At 47.5% G+C, this 12,886-nt stretch overlaps 1 protein-coding gene across 2 annotated transcripts in view; it reads right to left on the reverse strand.

The window, feature by feature from the left end:
- Positions 1-12,886, reverse strand: part of agap1 (ArfGAP with GTPase domain, ankyrin repeat and PH domain 1) — a gene marked incomplete in the record, with an annotated part of 127,447 nt that overhangs the window by 53,204 nt on the left and 61,357 nt on the right. The window contains 4 exon segments of one of the 2 annotated variants that reach the window (XM_030354493.1): positions 3,444-3,578; positions 5,733-5,874; positions 6,525-6,610; positions 10,259-10,273. In XM_030354493.1, the coding sequence (XP_030210353.1) occupies positions 3,444-3,578; positions 5,733-5,874; positions 6,525-6,610; positions 10,259-10,273 (378 nt within the window). 2 annotated transcript variants of the gene reach the window in all.

Genomic DNA, 12,886 nt, shown 5'->3' on the forward strand with positions numbered 1-12,886 from the left:
ACTAATTAAAAAACAACCTCCGAACACATGGACATGGAGCACCCAAAGTTCACCTTAAACGCTGAACCACACAATAGATAAAATCACTCAAACATTGGAATATGGCCCACATATCACAAGACATGGCACTCAGACTTTATTGTATTATCGTGTCAATGCTTCTGAGCGGTCGCTGCTGAACAGAAGGCTGTTTGCTATGCAAGAGGCTAACAAAGGTTAACACAGGCTAACACAACACAAAGCATGCGTGTGTGTAGCGGTGTAAGTGGAACAATGTTTTTATATCCGTGTGTGTGTGTTTATACACAACACATTTACACGCACTTTATGTGAATGCGTGTGCAAACATAAAATAAAAGGTAGAGATAGACACATACGGGCAACAGGCAGTCACACACACACACACACACACACACACACACACACACACACACACACACACACACACACACACACACACACACACACACACACACACACACACACACACACACACACAGCTGGAGGCAGAGCGGCTGCTGGGTGAGTGTGGCTGGCGAGGGAAAACATTAAAATAATCATGTTGCCGCTCGTCAACGGATCCCAGCGCGGCGGATAATTAAAGCGCCTGATTAACGGCAGAGACGCTAAATACAAGAGACAGTGTCACCCAAAATAAGGAGAGACAGGGGGAGAGAGAGACTGTCCCCTGGTCTCGCCCCCCCCCCCCCCCCCCCCCCCCCCCACACACACACACACACACACACTGCACATTTGGAGGAATAATTACGAGGATAATAGGGGGACGTTTAGTGTGAAAAGATTCCTGGTTTTTACACGGTTGAGGGTATCGCGGAAGGGGCTTACGTTCGCGCGCACACACGCGCAGACAGACGGCCACGGGCACACACACACACACACACACATCAGTGGGACTTTTTATAGTTCAACTTTGAATGCCTTCTGATGCTACCTTTGTGTCTCCATGCCTCATTCTTCATAAAGTAATTTTGTTTCTTCGAGTCAGATTGTATTATACATAGCCTACCCAGTTATATTCCTCTTATTTTGCCTTATTTCAAATCCCTAATTTAATTAGTTACAATTTTGAAACACAATAAACTCAATTCAATAATAATTTAGATACAATATTTGGTTAAGTTGTGTTTCAATTGTGACACCGTGGTTAAAAATGGGCAACGAAATATCTGCTACTGGCCGCCTGATTAATCATTATCAGCTCCGCGGTTATCAGTGCTGTCCTGTTGACAAACCACGCAAACGACACACTCGACACTACGCACACACCTCGCCGGCCGCACAACAACCTTTGCTAATGTGCGTACATGCCACACCGCGCTAATTACCAGGCTAATCGTCAATAATCATCGCTAGACCCGCGATGCTCGGGTGGGAACTTGGCGTGAACACAGATAATGAGTCCTGACCTCGGGGGGGAATGGCTGTAATTGATTTGGAACACGCGCTGAAGAAGGGACCCACACACACCGCTTCTAAAGGGATAAATCTCCTCTCCTTACTACTAGTGCTCGGAAGATATGCTAAGCGAATGAGTGGATCTGACACAGAATAAACAGAATATAATATCACGGAAAAACAAGGAAAAATAACTGCGAAGAAAATAGAGCATCAGTCAGACATTATACACGCGATTGGATTCCTGAGGCTACACTGCCACCTGGTGGCAAACCACTGTAGTGCAGCATCATGAGGGTGGGATGTCTTTAGTAATATAGAGGAAGGGATGTTGAATGTTTCGAAGGGGGACAGAAAACATCTTGCACGTGGATGACATCTGTAGAGCCTCGACAGAGGAATAAGGGCATCCAACATGCCCACATAGGGCATACAGGTAAATTCAACCTGAAAGCAGGCAGGCAGACAGACAGAGCAACCTGGACTAGAAGCGTATACCAATATTAAAAATCATATGGAAAAAAAAAAGAAAAGTTGGTGAGGGGTTAAACTCCGATAACGAGAATAATCAAATCCTCCACAGTACAGTATTATCAGGGTTTAATTCATGCGTGGATCCAGCCATCCACGCCTCTATGGGCCTCGTCCGTGGTTCTCACTCTCTCCATTCTATCTGTTCTCCCCCCTCCCCCACCCAACTACCTCCACCCCGGAGTATGATAAAAGTTAATTGCCGGCCGGCTGCAGCTAAATGGCTGAGAGGGTCTCATTCCAGGGGCTTAATTGAGCCGTGATTAACACCGACCGCACAATGGCCCTCGCTGTCCGACAATTTAAGAGATGGGGGGGGGGGTAAGGTCACCTTCCCAGGGGATCTCTCTCTCTACCTCTCTCCCTCTCCCTCTCCCTCCCTCCCTCCCTCTCCCTCTCTCTCTCTCAAATAACGTTGGGCGGCGCAATTAATTTTTTTGCCGCCAATCTGGTTGTGATTCCGTTCTTTACGACTTTAGATAAAGTGTCCACCAGATGTCGATACAAAGACATGTCGGTTTGGCAGCTTAGCGCATTGTCAGACTTCTTCGTCAAAACACCGGAGTCAAAAGGGGAAGTGAATGTAAAACACAGACGTCAAGTCACGGACGTTTTGTGACGGCTCATACTGGCGGTTCCAGCTTCAGAGGTGCTGGAGGACGGCACAGCCCCCTAAACCCCACATCTCTGGGAGACACGTTAAAAACTACAAAACCCAGAGGACACCAAGTAAAGTAACCCTGGGAAGGAGCATCGAAGCAGGCGAGAAGGAATGCCATCCCCATCGAACACATCCAAAATACGTGTATTGCAGACTATTTTAAGGTGTTGACTTTACGATGCATCAACTTCTAAAAGAGTGTTCAGAAGAAAGCAATATATTGATAATAAACCACCAAGAAAAAGTGCCTTTTTTCTCTGCTCCCTCCCTTCCTATGTTTCTCCACCAATGGGAAGTGCAATTCACACATCTGCGATTGACAGGCAAGATGGATTCCCCGAACCAATCAGGGAAGAGATGCCCTGATTGGTCAGAAATAAGCCCGGAGCGGTTTGATTTCGAAATGCTCTCATCCAGAGGCAGGCGCGGTCAGCTAATCTCACAGTGCCTTTCACTCACTCACCGCTATGGCATACATAACAAATTACACTTACTCTTACAGCAACTTTAATACGAGTTCCTCATTAAGAAGGGTCACCATAAAACGGTATGAAGCAGCCTTCAAGAGTCACATGGGCACTTATGGGTAGGGGGATAATGACCATCCTGTTCTGTAAGACCCCTCACGTGACCAACGAATGGGTAGGGGGGGGCACTGACCATCCCGACAGACCCCACACATGACCAACCTAGGGGTAGTGTGGGCACTGATCGCCCCTACCCTGGTGGGTCTGGGTTTGATGTGTGTAGGTGTAGGGGTACAGACCGACTACCCTGGTGGGTCTGGGTAGGGTGTGGGTGTGAGCAGGTGTGGGAGTAGGGGGGAGGTACTGACCGTCCTGGAAGACCCGCTCCACGTTGAGGCCGTAGGTGGCGCAGGTCTCGTAGTAGGTGCAGCGCTTCAGGTCGTTGGACAGCTTGCGCGCGCGGCTGTCGTCGATCACCCGCGGGTTGGCCGAGGTGATGGCGTCTGGGGGAGGGAGGGGACGGCGTTAACACCAAGCTTTAGAGCAGGCATGTCCAAAGTCCGGCCCGCGGGCCAATCTCGGCACAGGGTAATATTTTATATGGCCCGCGGCTCCCTTACGAAAATGTATTATTTACGGCCCGCCAGCCCGCCACCGTTGCAATTTCTCTTTTCCCCACATGGTGGCAGCAGCATTCTGGCGCTAGCCACATCCGCGACCCCCATGACCCTGACCCCTCCCACCCACAGGTAGGCTAATAAGGGTTAGCAATTGCATGGACGGATTCCTACATCATGGCTGCTGTAGATATATGTAGTGAGCAAGCAATGTTTTTACAGGTTAAAAAATAAATCAAATCTTTGGGTTTTATTTTCATCAGTTAATAAATGTAAGTACAACTCACTAGTATATCAGTTAAATCGAACTATACATTTAAGTAATCTTGATTGGGCTTTATATTCAATCAGTTCATAAATGTAAGTACAACTCAGTAGTATATCAGTTAAATCAACTAATAAATTTAAGTATCATCAACAAAAAATGTGTGTTACTTATAATGCTATTTAAGTTTAATCAACTATTGAATTTATGTAGTATTGACTCGAGGTTAAGTTATGTCACCTAACGGTTTCTAGTAATATGGACTGAAGATGGAGTTGAGTCAAATAGCAATATCTTTTTAAGTTAACGTATTGTCTTAGTTGTCTTGACATATAATTTCAAGGCAGCATGGACACTCAAATTTTTAAACATGGACACTCCAACAAGTTCGGGTTTACAGTGTATTTCACACTTCTCCCTTGTGTGGTGTGATCTGGAAATTGTTAGAGACCTATTGTATGTTTATTTTTTTGCATGTGCATTTTTTAATGGTCAAATTGTTATATAGTAGTTAATGATAGTATATAGTAATAGTTAATGAAATTGAAGAAAAGACAATATTTTTATTTGACCGCAATTGTTGTAATAGTTTGTGAATTTGGTATGTTCAAAAAGTAGTCATGAAATCATACATGTCTTCTCAAATTAACTTGGACAGCTATTCCTCAATGCTTGTTCATTGTGCGGTGTGATATACAAGTTGTGAAAGAGAAAAAAAATTATTCTAGCATTTGTTATTGTCAGATTGAAGTCTATTGCAGACTATTGCATATCATTAAATAAAAATGATGAAATGCAATTAATTGGTAAAAAGTTTGGACACCCCTGCTTTAGAGGAACCAGCGGTGGGCGTCAGCGCATGGCTTGGATATGAGCATGTTCACTTATTTGACCCCACAACAGACAAATATAACACACATCATATATATATATATATATATATATATATACACAATCATCAAATTTTGCCTCATTTTTTTTTCCAACAGTAATTTGTTTATTCATATATTCTTTTCAGTTTTTTGTAAACACGATTCGAAATTACATCTCCAGATGGTAACTGTAATGGTTAGAATGCGCCCCTAGGTGGCAGCGAGAGCTCAAGAATGCCGATGAGTAAACCCACTGTGAGTGACTGCGTGGGTGAGAGAGAGGGGGTGAGTTTTGAAGACAAATACTGAGAGAGAATGAGATAAACAGAGAGAGAGTGGCGTGGACAGATTAAGAGACAGAGACACAGACAGAGAGAGACAGAGAGACAGAGAGAGAGAGAGAGAGAGAGAGAGACACAGAGAGAGAGAGAGAGAGAGAGAGAGAGAGAGAGAGAGAGAGAGAGAGAGAGAGAGAGAGAGAGAGAGAGAGAGAGAGAGAGAGAGACACAGAGAGAGAGAGAGAGAGAGAGAGAGAGCAGAGACAGAGAAATAGACAGAGACATAGTTGTGAGGACAGATAGAGAGTTATGAGGAAAGGCTATTAACAAGTAGTAGGATTGACACAGACAGCAAGAGAGAGAAAAGTAAAGACACAGAGATAGACAGACAGTGGTGCGGACAGACAGAGAGACACAGACAGAGAGATGTGTGAGGGGAGACAGAGGCACAGACAGAGAGAGGAGGGAGGACAGACCGGGATACGGATGGAGAGAGAGTTGTGAAAACAGACAGAGAGAGAGAGTGGCGGGGACAGACAGGGAGACGGAGACACAGTCACGGGTGAGTGCCGAGGACGTAGCAGGGCACCAAAGCCACGGACGGTCGCGAGCAGTGCGGCGGTACCTTGCGTGCCCACCAGCACGAGGGGCAGGTCGGCGGTGTTGCGGTAGTTGACCAGGCGGCTGTAGTAGTGATACACCGTCTGGAAGCTGTTCTCGTCCTCCAGGCTGAACACGAAGATCACCGCATCCACCCACAACGCAAACTACACACACACACAAACACAGAAAGGAAAGAATACCCATTGTGAGGACGACACAAGAGCTGGTACTTTGGCACTCAAATATGACGACAATATACAGACAGGGGGCAGTGCTGCGTGTCCTAGCGTTGGTGGGTGTACTGACACGGCGAAGGTCGCACAAGGTCACTCACGACACTTGAACTGGTTAAGTATTGTTCATGGTTAAGCACGGGATCAGCCTCAACAGTTATTTGGTGCCGAAACGCAGGGCATTATGAAGCACATGAACTTGATCATGGGTATGGGTATGGGTCGTTGTTGTCACGGTATCACAGCAAACGATTAAAGAACCGGGGTAAGGCCCAGCTCGCTCAAGAGAGGAGAGAGGGAGCCCGCGAGAGAGAGAGAGAGAGGAAAGACATGCATCATTGATAAGAATCCATATATTTAGTCTAGACATGCTAACTCCATTTTGGTCAGTGTTTAGGATGGAGTACACATCCGTCTTGAGGGACCCTTGCCCCACCCATGGGTGCCACACCTCTCTGACCTACATTGGGAAACTTGTAAAAAAAAAGTAAAACCGGAGTAGAACAGGAGTGCTTTGCGACGGGGCCCCTTTGGGAGGGACCTGGAGGCCCCTGAGTTTTCGGTGGGGTTGCAGTACAGACCTGAGCCTCCGGGGGGCCCCCTTCGTCCCTGATGAGCAGGAGGTGGCTCTGGCCGTCCACCACGATCTCCTTCTTGAAGCGACCGCCTGTGGAGGCAGAGGAGAGGCGGACGGCGTTAGCGGGGCCACACACACAGCGCACAGACTTCACATCACACACCGCTCATGTTAGTCAGATGATGATGGTGAGGTGGTTGAATGATTGGTTAGGTGAGGACGACGAGTGTGTGTGTGTGTGTGTGTGTGTGTGTGTGTGTGTGTGTGTGTGATGTTGAAATCAGTCGACTTCTGCGCCCTGATTGGTCGAGGAGACCACCCGATCGATGATTGGATTTGGTTTTGGGTCAAGTACCAGCAGCGGTTTCCCACGGATGGGAACGCTAGGAATTTCATGTACGCGGCCACACACGCACGCACACACACACACACACACACACACACACACACACACACACACACACACACACACACACACACACACACACACACACACACACACACACACACACACACACACACACACACACACACCATTACGGCTGCTTCCAGGTGAATGTGAGGAATGCGGCTAAACAGGTTAACCACACATTGAGATGACAGGGTGGGTTGTGTGTGTGTGTGTTTGTTATGGTGCAGAAGTGTGAGTATGTGTATATTTTAAACATTCCAGGGGATTCATGCATCTCGAAGACAAAGACCAGGTTGTGTGACCTATGTTCAGAGAGCATTGTGCTCACACACACACACACACACACACACACACACACACACACACACACACACACACACACACACACACACACACACACACACACACACACACACACACACACACACACACACACACACACACGAGAGAAAACATTGTTTTACTCTCTAGTACCAACTCATGTAATGCATCAAACCACTAGGGGACACTTCAAAAGGTCGACAGGACGTACGAAAAAAGCATGACGACTAAAGCCCCTGACCAATAGGTGACCATTAAAGTGGGGACCCCTCTATCAGTGAAGACTATTCAATCAGTCTTGCCTTCTGGTCGCCGGTCCACACTGGGCAACGACCCTGCGCCTGCTCTGAAAACGTGAAAAATCTCTTGACAACACGCCCACCCGCGAAGACGAGAGTTCCGCGAGGTGGGTTTGTATAGAATCTGCGGGAGTCACAACTTCTCTAACGAACCGAGTAGTCACTTTTACTGAAGTGAATGTTTCAAGCACCGTTTTGGCAGGTTAAACAAAAGGACTTGTGGCGCTGGTAAATAGTTCCGCAGCACTTTAAGCCACTCCAAATGACAGGGAAGAGAAGTATGGGTTTGTGTCTGATTGCAAACATTTGAATCCTTGAATCTGAGTCACTTGTTATGGTAACGGGCCTATTGTTTCTCCCTGTTGCCTGTGGTCACCGTTATCACAGATTGCAGTCGCTGTCTCCCCCGCAGTATGCTAGTCCTTCCCATAATACTCTTTCCTGGGGTGGGTGGACCTGGGCAAAAACGCATGTCGTACCACTACACACTACACGACTATCACAGCCGACATCTCAGTTTTTCCCACAATGAGATCAAAATAGTCATTTCAATCATTGTTTTGTTTTTTTTCTGCGAAAGACTCCACCAAAGAACAACAACATTGAGAGCATCCGACTTAAAAAGTTATGTCTGCAGTTAATAATCAATGCTAGGAGCCTAATGATCCGACACTCGTGACTCCGCTCCGGTGGAATGGGCTCTCCGCGTGTTGCACTGGGCCCGCTGTGGGATCCCCTCCGGGGCCCGCGGTGGCTCTGCTGTACTAACATGGATGCCAGGGAACCACAGCCTGTTTTTCCTTTTTTTTCTGGATCGAAATAAACTCTGAGATAATGACTAGAAATGAGGTTTCAGTTTACCAATGCAGCCCGGAGAAAACCAAAGGAATGCACCAAGACACACTGAGCGGTGTACGGCCGCCTACGGTGTGTGTGTGTGTGTGTGTGTGTGTGTGTGTGTGTGTGTGTGTGTGTGTGTGTGTGTGTGTGTGTGTGTGTGTGTGTGTGTGTGTGTGTGTGTGTGTTTCTGGGAGTGGTGTGCGGTGGGGAGCCGAACGATGGTGCGACTGCCGCACACACGCACGCACAATTCTAATTCTGTTGTCAGGCATACGTTACACACAAACAAACATTCTGCTGTTTCCCTCAGTGTGAGGTTACACACACATGCACACTTTTAGTTTTAGCTCACTACTCAGTTTCCCAGCAGTGAGTTTGTGAGGGAAAGTTCAATGTATTCAGGGATGAGAGAGAGACAGAGAGAGAGACAGAGAGACAGAGAGACAGAGAGAGAGAGAGAGAGACAGAGAGAGAGAGAGAGAGACAGAGAGACAGAGAGACAGAGAGAGAGAGAGAGACAGAGAGAGAGAGAGAGACAGAGAGAGAGAGAGAGAGAGAGAGAGAGAGACAGAGAGAGACAGACAGAGACAGAGAGAGAGCGAGAGCAAGAGACAGAGGCAGAGAGCGAGAGAGAGCATGCAGTCTGTCTCATTTTAGGACAGAGCGGGTTTCAGAGAACAGCCACTGAAGCAGGAGGAAGTGGAACATCCTTGGGACCATGTCATAACATGATAACCCACCATAACATGAAACCTGAATAAAAAACAACACACATGCGTGTCATTTGAGTTCATTCCATAAGTCACTAATTTCTAAAATAACAGAACACTCAACAATCTATCAATGTTCTAGTGAACAGATGACTTGATGCCATATCATTGCTATGGTCGTAGTGAATAAATACAATGATGGTACATCACTTCTCCAGTGAAGAGGTAACATGATGGTATATCACTGCTCTAGTGAACAGATAACATGGTGGTATCACTATTCGAGTGGACAGATAACATGGTGATACATCACTGCTCTGGTTATAGTGAACAGATAACATGGTGATACATCACTGCTCTGGTTATAGTGAACAGATAACATGGTGGAATATCACTGCTGGTGAACAGGTAACCTGGTGACATCACTACCCTAGTGAACACCGCCCACTGCAGAGGAAGGCAGAGCTCTCTGCTGCCGCAGTGGAGCAGATGGAGCCAACGCACCGTCAGCAGCATGTTGCACGTGGACGTGAGTGTGTGCGTGTGTGTGCGTGTGTCCACAATCCCCACATGCACAGTGCATGTGGGGATTGTTTCGGTTGGTGTTGATAACAAAATGGCAGGGGAGATGGGGCTGGATCGAGGTGAATAGGTACAGACTAGCGTCACTAGGCTAAGATGGACCAGGCTAGTCCGGGCTAAGACGTGAAATGCTAATAATGCTAACAAAGCTAATGCTAACGATGCAGCACAGCAGCATCGTAAGACTCGGGTTCTGCAGACCTTAGCTCCTGGCACAAACACTCATGGGTGGTGCTCAAATACTAAGGCTAATGTTAGCCTTGCTAGTATATAATAATCATATTTATAAAGTTTTATTATTGTTAACTTTTTCATAATTAAACTTATAATTCTGTGACTCCCTTTTAGGAGTCATTGATGGGGCTAGGATTCTACCCGTTTATTCAAGGCGTGATTCTAACCATCACCCAATTGACTTTGAACTTGTTAACAACGCTGGAACCAGGTGTGCAGAACCCGGTACTGGATTGGTCGGATGGGTGGAGAGATGGAGGGATAGATTGGAGGATGGCAGGATGGGCGAATCAAAGGAAATAGCTGGAGGAAGTCCGTAAGCAAGATTAGGAATAGTTACCTGCGTCCACGTCAGCTAGTTTAGAGTTGCAGCCAAGGGAAGATAGAGAGACAGAGAGAGAGACAGAGCAAATCAAAGATGCAGCCCCAGTTATACATGCAGTCAAAAACCAGCACACAGATCATAGAAAGAGCGAGAGCGAGAGGGAGAGGGAGAGCGAGGATGGTGCGTACGTTTGTGGCAGAGCCTGGAGATTTAAAAAAAGATGCAACAGAGGGAGAGATGGAAGAAGTTCAAAAGTTTATGGGAAACAAAGACACAGAGGGGGGTGGGGGGGGGGGGGTGGGGGGGGAGTGAGCGAGAGAGAAGAGACGTGAGCAAAAGTTTATGGGGGCGAACGATAAACAGAGGGGAAAAGAGGGAGGGTGAGAGAGAGGATGGAGAGAGAGAGAGAGAGAGAGAGAGAGAGAGAGAGAGAGAGAGAGAGAGAGAGAGAGAGAGAGAGAGAGGGAGAGAGAGAGAGAGAGAGAGAGAGAGAGAGAGAGAGAGGGAGAAAGAGAGAGAAGAGAAAGAGAGAGAGAGAGAACGAAGAGAGAGGGAAGAGAGAGAGAGAGAGAGAGAGAGAGAGAGAGAATAAAAGGGAAAGCTTCGGGCAATGATGCGGAAGAAAGGGAAGGTCTAAAAAACAAAAAACGATGGATGGACAGAACAGAGGAGTAGAGGAGTAGCGGAGAGCCAACAAGATTAACAATTGAAAGTATACAAAGTGTCGGAAAAGGAGAGCGACAGATAGACAGGCAGAACGAGAGACAGACTGAAGGAGAGACAGAAAGACAGCCAGAGAGAGAGAGAGAGACCAGGAATAGCCGGCCTGTGAACGGGGTTTCCCTGGTTTGGTTTATTTACTTTACGCGAGTGCCGTTATTTTCTGCAGACTCTTTAATGCTCCACTTCCTTCCTGTTGAGTCGGCCCCTTCTCCTTAGGGGGGGTTGAGGTGGGCCCCACCCACTGGGCCACACCACAAGTCGGCCCGACCCCCCGCCGCCCAGTCTCTGAGCGACGGTGGCACATAGGAGAGGGCCGGCTGGTCCCCATTCAGGCCATTCATAAATCCTCTGCCGGTGGGATTCAGCCCAGGGGCCCCACTGAAGGGGCCCCTGGGCTGAAGGGGCCTTTTTGGCTCCAGCCCTCAAGAGTGCAGACTAAGAATAGCGCTGGCGACAGGCTTCGCGTTACTGTGGTTAACCCGCCCTCTCAAACCACCAACCAACCAACCAATCGAGAGGCCGAGAAACACTTCCGTCCCAATCAACAACCACGAGACTGGGGGCCACGAGACTGGGGGGGGCCACAGGACTGAGGGCCACGTCTACCCCCTTAAGAGCCAGGGCCATGCTGGAGCATTATTCCACGAGGAGACCACGCTGCTCACCCGAAGGGAGGTAGTAGTGAGCGATGGCAACTATTCAGATCGGCGATTTATCTTTTGGGGGGGTGGGTTTGTTAAGGGACCGGCTCGGGGTGGGCCATGCGCTGAATAAAACACGGACATGCCGCTGTTGGCCAAGTATTTGAGGCTATAGAAGAGAGCCGCCAGCTGCTGAAGTTAGCGAAGTTAGCCTCTTGGAACTCCCCCCGATACTGAAGGCCCCACTTTAATTGGTATTCTCAAGACATTTCAGCGTAAACAGGCTTTTACGGGGGGGTTGGCGGGAGTGTTTATAGTGCTTTTTTCGTCCCTGAGTATTATTTTGTATTCAGGCTTTGCTTTACAGCGTTAGCAAACCGTTTCATCAGTTGGCCTTGTTGGCTTCCAGAAGGTAGTCCTGGTGGTCGTAGCAGACATGAATTTAAGTCGGGGGGGGGGGGGGGGGCAAACAGACGAAACATGCTCTGGCAAACTGTCGGAAAAGAAAAAAAGAGCGCTGGCGGGAGCTACTTCTGCTTGAGTTACAGCGCAATAAGGGAACGTATTTTTGCAAACAAGGGGTCCGCGGGGAGCCCCTGTTTGACCGCCTGAACCCCTCTAAGGACGCACACTTTAGAGCATTAGTTCTCAAAGTGCGGCCCGCGGGCCATTGGTGGCCCGCAGAAACATTCCTGGCGGCCCGATATAACATAAAGATGCAAGTAAAAAAAAAAATATATTATTATTATTTATTTTTTATTATTATGTCAATATTAATTTAAACAAAAATATATATATATAAAGAGAAAAGTCGACTCTCTCTAGCTTTCAATTAAATCCTGTTACATTTGTTAGTTTTAATCCGACTGTTCATTTCTTTGAAAGGATGAACATCAGTTTCGTGATTTAGACCTCACTTGACCTCCCTCCCAGATGTCCACGGTGCAATGTTTTTTCCCCCGCTGGGATGCTGATGGCGATTCCCGCCTGAATTTTTTCCTTTGGCAGCCCTCAGTCAAAATTTGGTTTTCTAAATTGGCCCTCAGTTGTCAAAACTTTGAGAACCCCTGCTTTAGTGCTTCTCTCTGAAAAGGCGATGTTTTACGGTTTCGTGCGCTTAGCGAAAGCGCCCTGGGTCAGGGGAAGGGTTAATGAGACCCGAGTTTAGGAGCACAAGATTACATTTCATTTTTTCACCAAACAAGTTTAGAAAGCCACCCTAGCGAAGAAGGCGTCCTGGTGCCGGAACATTTCCAGATGTTTGAAAGAAAGAGAGCTC

The sequence above is a fragment of the Gadus morhua genome, chromosome 4 (genome assembly GCF_902167405.1).
Source record: "Gadus morhua chromosome 4, gadMor3.0, whole genome shotgun sequence".
Classification (NCBI taxonomy): Eukaryota; Metazoa; Chordata; class Actinopteri; order Gadiformes; family Gadidae; genus Gadus; species Gadus morhua.